A 15,165-nucleotide genomic window follows, 5' to 3' on the forward strand; every position below is an offset into this window, starting at 1 on the left:
TCTGTACAGTATTTCCTGTTTGGGGGAAAATCACAGGAAAAATGTGGAATTAAAGAAAAAACGAATTTTCAATATTCTTTGGACATCTTAACAGGGCAAAGAAAAATCCAACTAAAAATAGATTTGTTAACAGAAAAGTAAAAGAATACAAAAATAAAAACACATTTTTCACAGAGACATAATCACCTTTCTACTAAGAAATGAATCACTACTGATTATTACTACTGTCCCTGATATAATGTGAACCAATCAGGGAAATCAATCATTTAGGCAGTGAACACAGCTATTCCCTTGGAAAGGATAATCCTAACAGGCAAATTATTATGACTTATTTATTTTCATTTTAGTTTAAGGAAGAATTATACCTTCCCTCCCTAGTCACTGTTCATTCTTTCTCTTACAAAAGAAGGGAAGAGGGCTGTGCAAGAGAAGCTATCAAAGCCTTATTAGCCCTTTATCCTCCAATCAAAAAAAGAACAAGACAAAACAAACAAAACAAGGACAGCATAGCTATTATATTCAGCTGATAATCCTTTAGGTTGATATACTAATTATATTACCATAACATGTGACAAGATCAGTTGGCTAAAAGAACTACAGGCTAAGTAACAATCCAAACACATAAAATATTTGTTAGGAAAGCAGATTTTAAAAAGTCATAAGGCTAGAATAAAACAAACTAGACAGATTAAAGTTAGATAAAATAAACTTCAGCCTTAATTACTGAATGTATGAATCTGTTAATTCAGAGGCATGGTATGAGTTATGAAATCAGAAGATGAGGAACCAAAATGCTTCCCGGCATAGAGTATTTTCTTGGTGAAGTTATTACAATCTAAGATCTGATCATCAGTGGTAGAGGTCCAGAAACTGGACTTTATCAGTAACCTAAAAAATAATTGGTCTCAGTGACTAATACATAACCAGAAGTGACCTATGTAAAAACTAGCAAATCAGATTAATTACCATGGAGTGTATCTTTACCATAATCAGAAAACTTGCCCTATATTCAGAGCACTGGTACTCTTTTTCTGTATGAATACTAATCTGGCTGGGTTGAACTGGTACTTAGTTGAATATAGTAATGTGAAGTAGATCACCTTGTGAGATATTTTATCCAGGCCTGATAAACACTGCTGCACCATAGCAAAGAATACATGTGTGGTGACTATATACTGCTCTTATCCCAGATTCTCCATCTCTTGATTCAAAATTTACCTCCCTCACTCTTTTTTTAATGGCTCACAGCATTTTTTTTAGATGTGTTATTATCCCAAGCTGTGTCGTGCTGCTGCTCCTATGAGCCTATCATGTTAAAATATCCTTCTACTGTGTCTTGCTTAACTATGAGAAAGCAAACTCATTTCTCTATTTTCAAGTTCTTAAACAGCACCTCTGACCCCTCCATGTATTACCTATAATTTTAATAGACACTACAAAGTAGTGGGGTTTTTTATAGTTTTCATAAGTTTTAAAATTTAATTTTGAACAAAATATAAATACTACAAAACTCCAATTCAACACAACTCAATACTGCAAAAATGTAAATACACTGTGGTTCAAAGCAAGTTACTAAAAATTAACTGCTTAGTGAAACAACTTATGACTGGTTCATAAAAGAGTACAGGTAGTCTTACATACTTAAACAACTATTATAAAAGGATTCTATGTCTGCATAATGCTTTATAAGTTACAAAGTGCTTCCCCATCCATTTGAACATTTTATTCTCATAAGCACTAAACATTTAAATGGAAAGTCCCTAGGAAAGACATTTATGAAATGTGTAAAAGAAATAATCCAGAATTTTTTCTTTTCTAAGAGATGAGGTCTCAGGCCAGGCGTAGTGGTTCATGTCTATAATCTCAGCACTTTGAGAGGCCAAGGCAGTAAGACAGCTTGATGCCAGTAGTTCTAGACCAGCCTGGGCAACAAGCGAGACCCTGTCTCTACAAAAAACAAAAAAATGTGCTGGGCATAGTAGCTTATACCTATAGTCCTAGCTCCTCAGGAGGCTGAGGCAGGAGGATGGCTTGAGCCCAGGAGCTGGAGGCTGCAGTGAGCTATGATCAGGCCACTGCACTCCAGCCTGGGCAACAGCTCAAGACCCCTTCTCTAAAAATTAAAAAAAAAAAAAAAATTCAAGAGATCAGATCTCACTATGTTGCCCAGGTTGGTCTCAAACTCCTGGGCTCAGGTGATCCTCCTGTCTCAGCCTCCTGAGTAGCTGAGACTTATAGGTGTGTGCCACTATGTCTTACTCAAAATTTTAACTTGAAAGCCATTAAAGTTCCGACAGACAATTTACAGTTAATTTATACATAAATATATATTTTTGCTCTCAAATCAGAAAGTATATTAAGACTACTTGCACAACAGATACAAATTCCTTCTCTATAAAATATACCACGTTTTGTTAGGTCATAAATATACTTAAAAAGCAATATTTAAGTATGCCTTGAGAAATTCATTGTTTTTAACTGAACAATAATTATATTTAGAAAATTATGCAAAATAATACAACTGATTAATGTAGGTTTTGGTATACCCAGCCATTCCTATCTATACCCTTGTACCAAATACTTCTTCAGGTTCTTGGTACACTCATGCCCCATTAAAAATTGCTCTACATAAAAATACATAGGATCTGTCATCTACACCATAGTATGATTACGTTTAACTGAATAAATCCACTCAAGAATGCCTTAATCCTTGATGTCAAATAAAAGACAAAAATTATATTGTAATAGAATCCAGGCATTCACCTGGTGAAAGACATTTTACGAAGTCCAAGAAATCATATAAGTACCTGATTATGTATAAGGTTAGTTTTTATCAAATAAAGTGTTTCCCATTGAAGTCCATTAGATATATTAAGCAAAAAAAGGAGTTACAGAGCACCCTAATAATAAAGTTTATGTCGCAAAGTATATCTTTTCCTGTGGTTTAAAAATCTTTTCTAAATGAAAATATAACAAGAATATAAACATCAATATTTGAAAAAGAAAATCAAAAGTGTTCTTACCTTACTACATCATCGATATTGTTCCTGTATACGCCTTCAAGTCTTTCTGCAGGAAACCCCATAGCAATAATGTTTGGATAAATATCTGGTTACTTAAGTTAAGGAAATATCTGAAATATGCAACAGTGAAAACTAAATGTATACATTTTAAAACATTAGCTAATTATAGAAAGAAAGCTTTCCCTACTATAGCTATAGTAATAAAAAGCCATCAATATATTTATCTATAATTCTTCATCAGTAATTAAGAAGTAGTGGTAAATAAATATGTATCAATTCCAAAAAAAGACTCTCAAGACCATTATACAGCAAAATAATTTTTAAACACTTCTATTTAGTACATTACAAATGCATATGTAAGGCAAAAGGTAACATCCATATTTACAGTATTTAGGGATATGAGAAAAACAAAAACCAACGGCTTTGTAAATCACAGAACTAAAATATTTTGTGACAAAAACCAAGTGCTTCGTAAATCACAGAACTAAAGTATTTTGGGACAAAAACCAAAAATCAAAACAAAAACAAAAAATCTGTACTTGCCTAGAAAGACTAACCACAGTTCAACTTCTAATTTTTCATGGCCAAAGTAGACATCATGTTATAGCAAAAAAAGTAGATACAGTGAGACTCAGGAAGCCAGATTTAAAAGCTGGCTATGCCTCTAACTAGTTGTATAATTTGGACAAGCCACTTAACATTTCTAGATCTTAATTTTCTATTCTACATGATAATTAGATTCAAAGAAATAACCAATCATTAAGGTCTCTTCCAACCCTTGCTATCTATGACTTGCTAATACTGAACTGTGATAGAAACTTTATTATTCCTACTTCCAATCAATGCACACTTGGCCCTTGCAGCACGTGGGTTTGAACTGTGCACGTTCACTTCTACGCAGACTTTCTTCCACCTCTCCCACCCCTGAGACGGCAAGACCAACCCCTTTTCTTCCTTCAGCTTACTCAACATGAAGACAATGAGGATGAAGACCTTTATGATGCTCCACTTCCACTTTACAAATAGTAAATATATTTTCTCTTCCTTATGATTTTAATAACACTTTTCTCTAGCTTACTTTAAGAATACAATATATAATACATATACAAAATATGTATCGTTGTAATATGTATTATATATAATACATATTTATTGTATATGTATGTATACAATATGTATTGTATATAATACATATACAAAATATGTTATTGACTGGTTATATTATCAGTAAGGCTTCAGTCAACAACAGGCTGTTTACTAGTTTAAGTTTTGAGGGAGGCAAAATTATGCATGAATTTTCAGCTGTGCAGGGTTTGGTACTCCTAACTCCCAAGTTGTTCAAAGGTCACCTGCCATCAATATTTAGCATGCTCATCATATTCAATTATGTTATAGACTATAGCTGGCATAAAAACAAACCTCTACATTCAAAAAGAATTTATATCCCACTATTAATATAAAAATCGCCATTTTTATGTCTTGCCCATCCATCATACCAGCTCTCATTTTCTTCTTGAGCTCTATCAATCCTCTCTAATCTCATGATTTTCTGATACAGACCTTACACTAACCCAGCTCATCTGCCTAAAGCTTCCATTTAAGAGCATCTCTAATGATCTCTGCCCATCCACTTCTGGACCCATTTATCATCCAAATACAATTCAAAAACCACCTAATCCAGTGCCCTTTTCTAGATATTTTTCTTTCTGCAGCTTTCACATTATTGAGTTGACTTCAACAGTATTTTTGATCCAAAAATTATCAAATTACCAAAAGCTTTTATTCTGATATTATAATTTTTAAAAAGGTTGTATGTACACTATACTGACTAGAGAGATCCATAGAATATACCCAAGAGGGTATATACAAAGTATATCTTTTGTGCAGGGATGGGAGAAAGAATATTTACACATATATTTGCTTGAATTTGGGCACCCTCAACACACACATGCACACAAGAATGATGAGAAACTAATAAAAATTTTAAACTTTGACAGTTTTACCAGTGTTAGTAATATTATTGATATACTAAAATTATTTTATTTATATGTAGGAATAAGCAATGAAGTTATACTATTGATTTTAAGATTCATGATTAGTATATGAAAACATAGATAATATCATAAAATCAAGACATTAAGTAAAACATTAATTTAAAATATCAATATGAATTCATGCTTTCAAAAGCCTATATTTTATAGGTCTTTTCACTGAAATGGCCTATAAACAACATCACCCTAGCAGTAGTAAACACTCCTAGCACCCAAAGTTTTGTCTCTAATATAATACACTAAAAGGTACCATTCCTTGAAAAAAGAGTTGATGCCAGGTCTGGGGCAGAAAAGATACAGATGAGCCTGGGATCCTTTTCCGTGCCAGAGAACAGGAAAGGCTTATAGAGATTAATGATCTATATCAAATGGACATATGAGCTGGCATAAAGGTCCCAATGACTAGTTGTGACAATCTAAGCATCAAATAAAAAATTTAAATGGTAGTAAATTTAAAAACCCGGAATAAAACAAAAATCCCTGAGTCTATAAACATGCTCAAAAGAAAAAAGTTAAAACAACAAAAGATACCTTTTTTATTTACTGACTTAGTTTTTCACTTTGAAAAATGGTAAAAGAGAGATTCAAGTATTCATCTTGTTTTTCCTGTAGGAACTATACTAAAAGGACAACCAAACAGCCCCACTTAACAAGCTCTACTTTACAGAAAAACACCAGTTAATAAATACAAAAGGATAGAATGAGAAAAGTCCTACTTTACAAGCCCTAATGAAGTTAACTTATGTACACAAAGATGAAATATGATGCTAAACCAGTGAGTGGTTGATGAGGAACTGAACTTTTTTTTATAGAGCCAAAACAATACTACATAAAATATTTTCTAATGTAAGGAGACAAATGTAATCGTACAGTTGGCAAGAACTGCCCATTTTCAGTTCCCAATCTTAGCATAAACAAAAGTCAGGTAGAGATCATATAACTTTCAATATGGAATTTAAAGGACACAGTATCATCTACTATGATAGCCAAGTATCTTCAACTTAAATGCACCAAGCCTTTAGATATAAATTTTAACCTATAGGAAATACATATTAATAAGATAGATCAACCTAAATAATGAGAGTAAACTGGACAAAATCAAAAAGTCTATAGGACATGATCTAGTCTCTCTTCAACAAATCAGTGTCTTTAAAAAAAAAAAAACAGTGGGCGACTGCCCTTAATTTTCTTTTTTTTTTTTTTTTTGAGACAGAGTCTCACTTTGTTGCTCAGGCTAGAGTGAGTGCTGTGGCATCAGCCTAGCTCACAGCAACCTCAATCTCCTGCGCTCAAGCGATCCTACTGCCTCAGCCTCCCGAGTAGCTGGGACTACAGGCATGCGCCACCGTGCCTGGCTAATTTTTATATATATATATTTTTAGTTGGTCAATTAGTTTCTTTCTATTTTTAGTAGAGACGGGGTCTCGCTCAGACTGGTTTTGAACTCCTGACCTTGAACAATCCACCCGCGCTGGCCTCCCAGACCGATAGGATTATAGGCGTGAGACATCATGCCGGCCTTGCCCTTGATTTTTAAAGACAAGTTTCCTAACACCCAATTTCATAGGTACAATGCTGGTTTGGATATTATTTTAGACAATCCAGCCATAAAGGACATTTTTGAACCAACTAGAAAAATTTTAATGTGATCTGGGTATTGCATGAGATAAAAATTTACTGATATGGAAAAGCTGACATAATTGACTAAAAAAAAAGACAGCCTTCAGAGCAGAATGTGCAGTGTAATAGATAAAAGAATACATATATACCTATATAGACATATGTAGACAAAAAGGCTATAAATTAAGATACTAAAAGTAATAACCTGTAGGTAGTGGAAATATAGATTTTTTCCCTCATTTTTGCTTGCTTTGTATTTTCTATTTTTGCTACAATACACCTGCACTATTTCTATAACAGATTTCTTAAATCATGTGCTTTATATTAATAATTATCTCCAAGTCTATTTACTAAATGTCCTGGTAAAATATTGTCTTGCCCTGTATGACTTAGAATCAGCTCTGTATGCAGTTTTTAAAAGTGCTAAATTCCTACCAAAAAAATTATACTAATAAAAGCGCCTAAGATTTAAATAACATTTACTATGTGCCAGGACAATTTTTTTCACTTTAAGAACACATAAATTCACCCCCAAGCTCAAAACGTTCTTATTATAAGGACCCTCCAAAAAACTATTATGATTATCACTTAAACATCACAAATACAAGCTGTGATGTTATTCTCATGTAAGAAATCAACCTTACCTAAAAATGTAGCTCTTATTCAATTATCAAAATATTTTGGGATATTATGTCCATTCATGAAAAAAATAGCAGAGGTTCAATCCAGCCTAAAGCAACATAATTCTTGAAACTGAGTATCTTTATCTTTTTAAGTCTGCCTTAAAGGACAAATGTAAGAAAATGAAAAATGTCAGGAAAAAACGAGGCACCAGAAGCAGCAATAGAGAATCCAAAGCAGTTGCAGCTCCCACCAATCTCGAATTCCGATCCAAAAAGTTATAAATACATTTTGGTCAAAAACATAAATTGAAATCTATGATTTTCTGAGCAATGCAACAAAGTATTATATTTTAGTAAAAGAAAGAAGAATTATTACCACTAACAAACTTTAACTACCCTAACCCATTAATTTCAGTGAGAATTCAGGTAAGATATTATCCTCACAGAAAAACACAGCAGTACAAACCCCCTTGAAATGTGGTTATCCTAGCCAAGACTAAACTCAAATTTATCCTCCCACTATGAATACTAATTAATAAAGCAAATGCCATAGTCCTTTTCTTGCTGTTTTAGAATACTACATACTGGGTAACTTATAATGAACAGAAATTTATTTTGCTCACAGTTCCAGATGCTGGGAAGCCCAAGAGGATGGCACTGCATCTGGCAAGGACCTTCTGCTGAGTTATTCCATGACAGAAGGTGAAAGATGAGGAAGTGTGTAACACAGACAAAAAGGGAGCAGTAATCCTAAGGACAGAGCCCTCATGACGTAATCACCTCTTAAAGGTTCCACCTCTTAATAACATCACAACAGCAATTAAATTGCAACATGAGTTTTGGAGGGGTCATTCAAACCATAGCAACAAATAAGGCTGCAAAGAATTTGGTTACCTTAAGAAAACTTGCCTATAACTACACAAATGTGTGTTACATACTCCTTAAAGTAAACTCAGCTGGCCCCATACATAATTCACATTATTCAAACATACAGTGAACATTCTGTGCAAGGGGTGCTGAGAATATAGGGCTAAGTAACAAATACAGCCCTCAAGGAGAGACACAGACCTACAACTGTGTCAAAGTTTCTTTTATATAAAAGATCAAGATATTTTAAGAGTTAAAGAACTAGGGATTAATTCTCTGGGGACACAGATAAAGCTTCACCAACTATACTACATTAGATAATCCTTAAGAGGTAAATTAGACACCAGTAGATACAGAAAGAAGAGCAGTTAGAACATTCCAAGCAGAAGCTAGAGATATGGAAATACATAAAATATTCAGGAATATCCTAGTCAGACTAGCAATTAAAAAAAGCAAAAAATTTTTTAATATTCAGGAAAAAGCAAGCAGTCCAGTGCAGCCTACACACAAAGCTATATGAAGAAGGTGGAACTAACAGAAGATAGGGTTTCGTTTTAAAGATGCTATGGCAGGAGGTTCAAGTTAATCAGACAGATAAGGAGTCAAAGGCCAGGTTCAACATGGGAACCCCTTGCAAAGCAATGATCTTGTTGATAGCCCTGTTTCTTCCTTTAAACACAGTCTAGTAATTCAGTCTTTTTAAGGTTTCATTTTCCTCAAATTCTCACCTTCCTTATTCATACAGTTTGAGATTTTACCTAAAACTGACATTGGCATCCATTACAAGTCAGAAAGACATAGACAACTAGTATCTCTTGAATATCTTTGCCAAACAGTATGCCATTACATTCTCACGATTAATCCTAACAATCCTACAATGTAATAATACCATTTCATAGATGAAGATATTGAGGGTCAAAAAGACTGGGTAATTTGTCCAAGGTCCCAAAGTCAATAATTAGTAAGTAATGAATCTAACCCAAGTTATGTTCAAAACCCAGAACCTAAGCTTTTTATACCATACTGCCTCACAAGAGATTATGATTTTTATATTTCCAAATGAAAAATAAAAATAAAAATTTTCAAAAGGAAGCAGGATAAAATAAAAGCGATTTACTAATTTGTAATTACATTACTAATGAAATCTTAAAACTGAAAAATTTTTAAAAGACAATACAATACAAAAATCTACTGGCATTTCCAAAGCTAATGTCAGCATCTACCTAAATAAGTACTGACTCTTGAGACAAATATTTCTTATGCCAAGAATTATACCAATAAACAAAATCTTTCTAATACACAGTGCTTATGCTTCTCTATACATTATAATTTTTTATGACACACATTTTTACAAAAAGAATTTAAACCACATAGGAACTGAGGGGCTAAAACATAAATATAAATATATAATTTCTAATACAATACAGGCTTAACCGCATTTACCTGATATTCTTCTGAATAAGTAGTGTTTAATACGAAATTTTAATCTAATGACTTATAAGTATTAAGCATAAAGAATTATACTAACTAGGTCACTAGAAAAAGCTCAATATTTCTGGCATCTAGAGATCTACTCTACAAGCAGTGTGGCATAATGATTAATACCACATATTCCAGACCCAAGTTTCTTGAACTTGAAACCCCAGTTTTACTTAACTGCGTAAACTTAGGCAAGTTACATACTTTGTGCCTGTTCCCCAAGTAAAATGGGGCTAATAAAGGTACCTATCATATAGAATAGTTATGAGGATTAAATGAGCTAGTATATGAACAATGCTTATAACATAGTGATAGCTGTCTATCAACTGAACAAATGGTACTGCCTTATCCCATAAGAACCCATAATTCCTAGAATAATCTAACCCTTCTAAAGAACATCAAACCCTAACAGAAACTTTAGCTCTTTGAAATCTTTACTATATCAACTTGCCTTTTAAGTATTAATTTTATTTTACTGCACTTTTTTTTATTTGAGAAAGGATATCACTTTGTCACCCAGGCTGGAGTGCAGTGGCATCATCACAGCCCACTGCAACCTGAAACTCCTGGGCTCAAGTGATCCTCCTGCCTCAGCTTCCCGAGTAGCTGGGACTATAGGCATGACCACCATGCCCAGCTTATTTTTCTATTTTTTGTGCAGACGGGGTCTAACTCTTGTCTCAGGCTGGTCTCGAACTCCTGTCCTCAAGCAATCTTCCTGCCTTGACCTTCCAAAGTGGTAGGATTACAGGAGTGAGCCACCGCACTGGCCTATATATTTATTTTATAACTTTGGCCTAAGTATTTTATTATAACTTAAGAACGTATCTAAAATATTATCCCAAAAGAAAAATATCCTTCTTTTCTCACAATATCAGTAAATACTGTATATACAATAAGAAGAGAAATGGAAGAAATGCATACATGGTACTTTGTATCTTGTCTAGGGTGGATGGCCACCACAGTTACAGAAGATCTGAGATAGACTGAACAGTTTTTTCCCTCCACCTCTGAGCAAACATGTTAAATTTATTTTGTTTTGAGGTATAATTTATATATAAGAAAATACATAGATCTTAAGTGATTCATTTTGATGAATTTTGATAATTATGTATACCATATTTTGAACAGTCTTGATTTAGGTGCTACAATAATCCCTTGTCACCACAGAACAGACACTCTAAAAAGGAAAAAATTAATAGCAATTAAATTCTATAGTCTGCCCACAGAAGTTAATTTAACCCATAATACATCCTATCTATTATATAATAATGTGGCTGTTTTATCAGCTAAGTAAATTTTTTTTTTTTTTTTTGAGATAGGGTCTCACATTGTTGCCCGGGCTAGAATTCAGTCGCATCATCATAGCTCGCTGCAACCTTAAACTCCTGTGCTCAAGCGATCCTCCAGCCTCCGCCTCCCAAGTAGCTGGGACTACAGGCATGTACCACCACACCTAGCTAATTTTTTATTTTTTGTAGAGACGGGTTCTCACTATATTGCTCAGGCTGGTCTCAAATTCCTAGTCTCAAGTGATCCTCCCCCGTCAGCCTCCCAAAGTGCTGGGATTATAGGCATGAGCCACCTCTCCCAGCCTAAGTAAATTTTATTGCCTGTTCTAGGCATCTAGTCATAACTGAAAGCACTACAAATATGTTCCAAGTTTCATCTAATTAACAAAATATCTTTTATTAAACTTCTGAATTGAAATCTAAATAAAGTATCTACCTTATTTCAAATTCGTATTTGTACCTAAATTAATCGAGTTTATGCTAGAAATTTAACTATAGTTTTCAAATAGGATATAATAACTAAAAATAGCTCCCTAAATCTTATTCTGTAAGAATGTGTTCCTGACATGTATAATAAATCTTATTTTAAGCTCACTAAAAGTAAAGCAGTTGTAAAAAGTTTCCTTGTAGTGCTTAACATATATATGTATGCTTATCATTAAATAACTTATAAGCTAAAATTCAGTGTTGGTTCAAAAAAAATTCCGTGTTGGTTACAAATAATACTTTGTTCTGCCTTAATTATTTTATTCTTTTTTTTTTCTTAAGACAGAGTCTTGCTCTGTTGCCAGGCTACAGTGCCGTGGCATCAGCCTAGCTCACAGCAACCTCAAACTTCTGGGCTTAAGCAATCCTCCTGCCTCAGCCTCCCGAGTAGCTGGGACTACAGGCATGCGCCACCATGCCCAGCTAATTTTTTCTATATATTTTTAACTGGCCAATTAATTTCTTTCTATTTTTAGTAGAGACAAGGTCTCACTCTTGCTCATGCTGGTCTCAAACTCCTGAGCTCAAACGATCTACCCGCCTTGGCCTCCCAGAATGTTAGGATTACAGGCGTGAGCCACTGAGCCCAGCCATGCCATAATTATTTTAAGAAAAATTAAATTGCCACAGATCAGAGATTGTTATTCTTTAAATTATAGTTAACTAAAATTTGCAGTGACAATAGGAAGCTGTAACATATGAATGGCAAAATAGAAACCTATAATACAGTTTTAGAAAGGTAATAAAAAGCAACAAAAGCAAATCTGAAGTTGTCTGGCTCATAAACGGAACACTAAGCCAAACCAGTGGGAAGAGTGAAGAAATGAATAAAGTCAGACTAACAAAAGAAGATAACAGGAATAAAAAGCAAGTTAGTAGATATCAGGACTTTACCACTTATTTTTTTTTATTATTTTTTTTTTTGAGACAGAGTCTCACTCTGTTGCCCTGGCTAGAGTGAGTGCCATGGCGTCAGCCTAGCTCACAGCAACCTCAAACTCCTGGGCTCAAGCAATCCTCCTGCCTCAGCCTCCCAAGTATCTGGGACTACAGGCATGCGCCACCATGCCCGGCTAATTTTTTCTATACATTTTAGTTGGCCAATTAATTTCTTTCTATTTATAGTAGAGACGGGGTCTCGCTCTTGCTCAGGCTGGTTTCGAACTCCTGACCTCGAGCAATATGCCCGCCTCGGCCTCCCAGAGTGCTAGGATTACAGGCGTGAGCCACCTCGCCCGGCCCATTTATTTTTATTTACTAACAATTTATGGGGTTTTTTTCCCTGCTTTCTGTCAGTGCTTTCAACCAACGCATAGTTAAGGCTCATTAGAGGAGAAAAGAAATTCAGTCACTGATTCATAAGCTACATCAGGTTTACATTTCCTTCAATAAATTTAAATCAAATTTAAACTTAAATACTTTCCAAGTATGTCACAGTTAATCCATATTATCAAATCTTCTAATCAAATTGTTTCAAATGTCACTCTCATGTACTTTTATGACTTTCTCATTTAATTAAAGATTTTATATTTCTTACTAGATTTTATTTTTCCCAATTAAGTATGTTGAATGCTGATGGCGGCTCTGGTTCCTAAATTGAAGATTCACATTGAGAGGATAGCAGAAATAGTTCCTTGAATTTCCAGTTGATAAAGTGCTAATTGTTCATTATTTAAGAACAATTTGTCCTAATACTTAAAGCACATAATCATTCCTGCACAGATCAAATTAATGCAGGTTAAGATTTTATTATATAAGAGGAAAAGTACATAGATACAAAAGCTTAAACTACAAACATTTAAAGGTGGTTTTAAGAATAAAGAAGGAATAATACAGGAACATTTAAATATTTACTAGGTGCCAGGTCCTGTCCTAAGCACTTAATGAATATTGTCATTTAATATAGAAGACCAAGGTTTCATTCCCAGCTGTGCAACTTAAAGCCTATGACCTCAGGTAAGTTACTCAACCTCTGGGTCTCGAATATTTTTGTTTTGTTCTTCTCTGCAATAATGATAATACCACTTGCTATAATTTCTTCACTGATTGTTTCAAGGACCAAACTGGATATTTGAAAATATCTTTACATCTGTAAAACTGCAAAGGCCTCTATAATTGTAAATAAGAGATTACCAGAAGTTATGTAAATTAAAAATGTCCTGTTATTTAAATTTAGTTTAATTGTCTTATTACAAGATAACTCAATATAGTGTTTTTATAAACAAAATGTAAAAGGAATTCTGGTATATTAACTTGAATTCACTTAAGCATGAATTTTAGGTTTCTTTTAACACTTTTTAGTTAATCTGCTAGCATTGCAAAACCAGAAAGAAAAACTGTCAGATAATCTATGACCTCTACCTAAGTTTTTACTTCTCCAAACAATCCTAATCTCACATCTTTCTTTCATTTTTTTTTACATTATGTGAACTTATCATAGTGAAAGACTTTGCACATATTTTTGCTTTCAAATAGAAGTTTAGATCTCACTTTTTAAATGGAAATATCACACACTTCAAAAGTAACATCAAGAATTGCTAGTAGGCCGGGCGCAGTGGCTCACACCTGTAATCCTAGCACTCTGGGAGGACAAGGCGGGCGGATTGCTCAAGGTCAGGAGTTCAAAACTAGCCTGAGCGAGACCCCGTCTCTACCATAAAAATAGAAAGAAATTAATTGGCCAACTAATATATATATATATAAAAATCAGGCGGGCATGGTGGCTTGTGCCTGTAGTCCCAGCTACTCGGGAGGATCGCTTGAGACCAGGAGTTTGAGGCTGCTGTGAGCTAGGCTGACGCCACGGCACTCACTCTAGCCTAGGCAAGAAAGCGAGACTCTGTCTCAAAAAAAAAAAAAAAAGAATTGCTAGTAATTCTTCTACTTGGTGGCAATATTATAAATTGGTTCATTTGGCAAGAAATCTGCAACTTGTGAAAAAGAAGTATAAAAAGCTGTTATACTTTTTTTTTTGAGACAGGGTCTTGCTCTGTCCTCCAGGCTGAAGTGCAGTGGCCTCATCACAACTCACTGCAACCTCAAACTCCTGGGCTCAAGCGATCCTCCCAGGTCAGCCTCCCAAGTAGCTGAGTCTACAGACACAGGCAACATGCCTGGCTAATTTTTCTATTTTTTGTAGAGCTAAGGTCTCACTCTTGCTCAGACTGGTCTAAAACTCCTAGCCTCAAGTGATCCTCCTGCCATGGCCTCCCAAAGTGTTATGATTATAGGGGTGAGCCATGGCACCAGGCCACACCATTATACTTTTAATCCAGCAATAACACTCTAGCAATATACTCTAAGAAAACAAACAAAATTATATAAAGAGAATGTTTATAAAAGGAAAAAAAAAAAACAGAAATAACTCTAACACAGTATGGTAAGCAAACCGTGGTATTTAGCCTAACCTTATGATTATCTATATAGCTTTAAAAATAAGTATCTATTAACAGATAAGACTTATATTTGTGAAAAAAACAGACCACAGAACAGTACAAAAGCACTTATTACAACTATGTAACAATGTGCATATATATATTAACAAGGGAAGATAATTTCCAGTGACAAACACCTGAAACAGAATTAACTTTTTTCCAATTGAACTCATTAAGTTTAAAAATAATTTTAAAGCAATTAATATATTAAAATTACACTCAGTTTAAAAAATTAATTTTTTAAAGAAACAATCAAGGTACTGTGAACTTCAATTATTTAATTTTAAGAA

At 34.1% G+C, this 15,165-nt stretch overlaps 1 protein-coding gene across 3 annotated transcripts in view; it reads right to left on the reverse strand.

The window, feature by feature from the left end:
* Window positions 1–15,165, reverse strand: part of PTEN (phosphatase and tensin homolog) — a 100,534-nt gene that overhangs the window by 70,430 nt on the left and 14,939 nt on the right. For all 3 annotated transcript variants that reach the window (XM_012762897.2, XM_012762896.3, XM_076009996.1), the window contains exon 2: window positions 3,024–3,108. In XM_012762897.2, the coding sequence (XP_012618351.1) occupies window positions 3,024–3,108 (85 nt within the window). The remainder of the gene's footprint in view (window positions 1–3,023; window positions 3,109–15,165) is intronic.

This window comes from Microcebus murinus, chromosome 14 (genome assembly GCF_040939455.1).
Source record: "Microcebus murinus isolate Inina chromosome 14, M.murinus_Inina_mat1.0, whole genome shotgun sequence".
NCBI lineage: Eukaryota > Metazoa > Chordata > Mammalia > Primates > Cheirogaleidae > Microcebus > Microcebus murinus.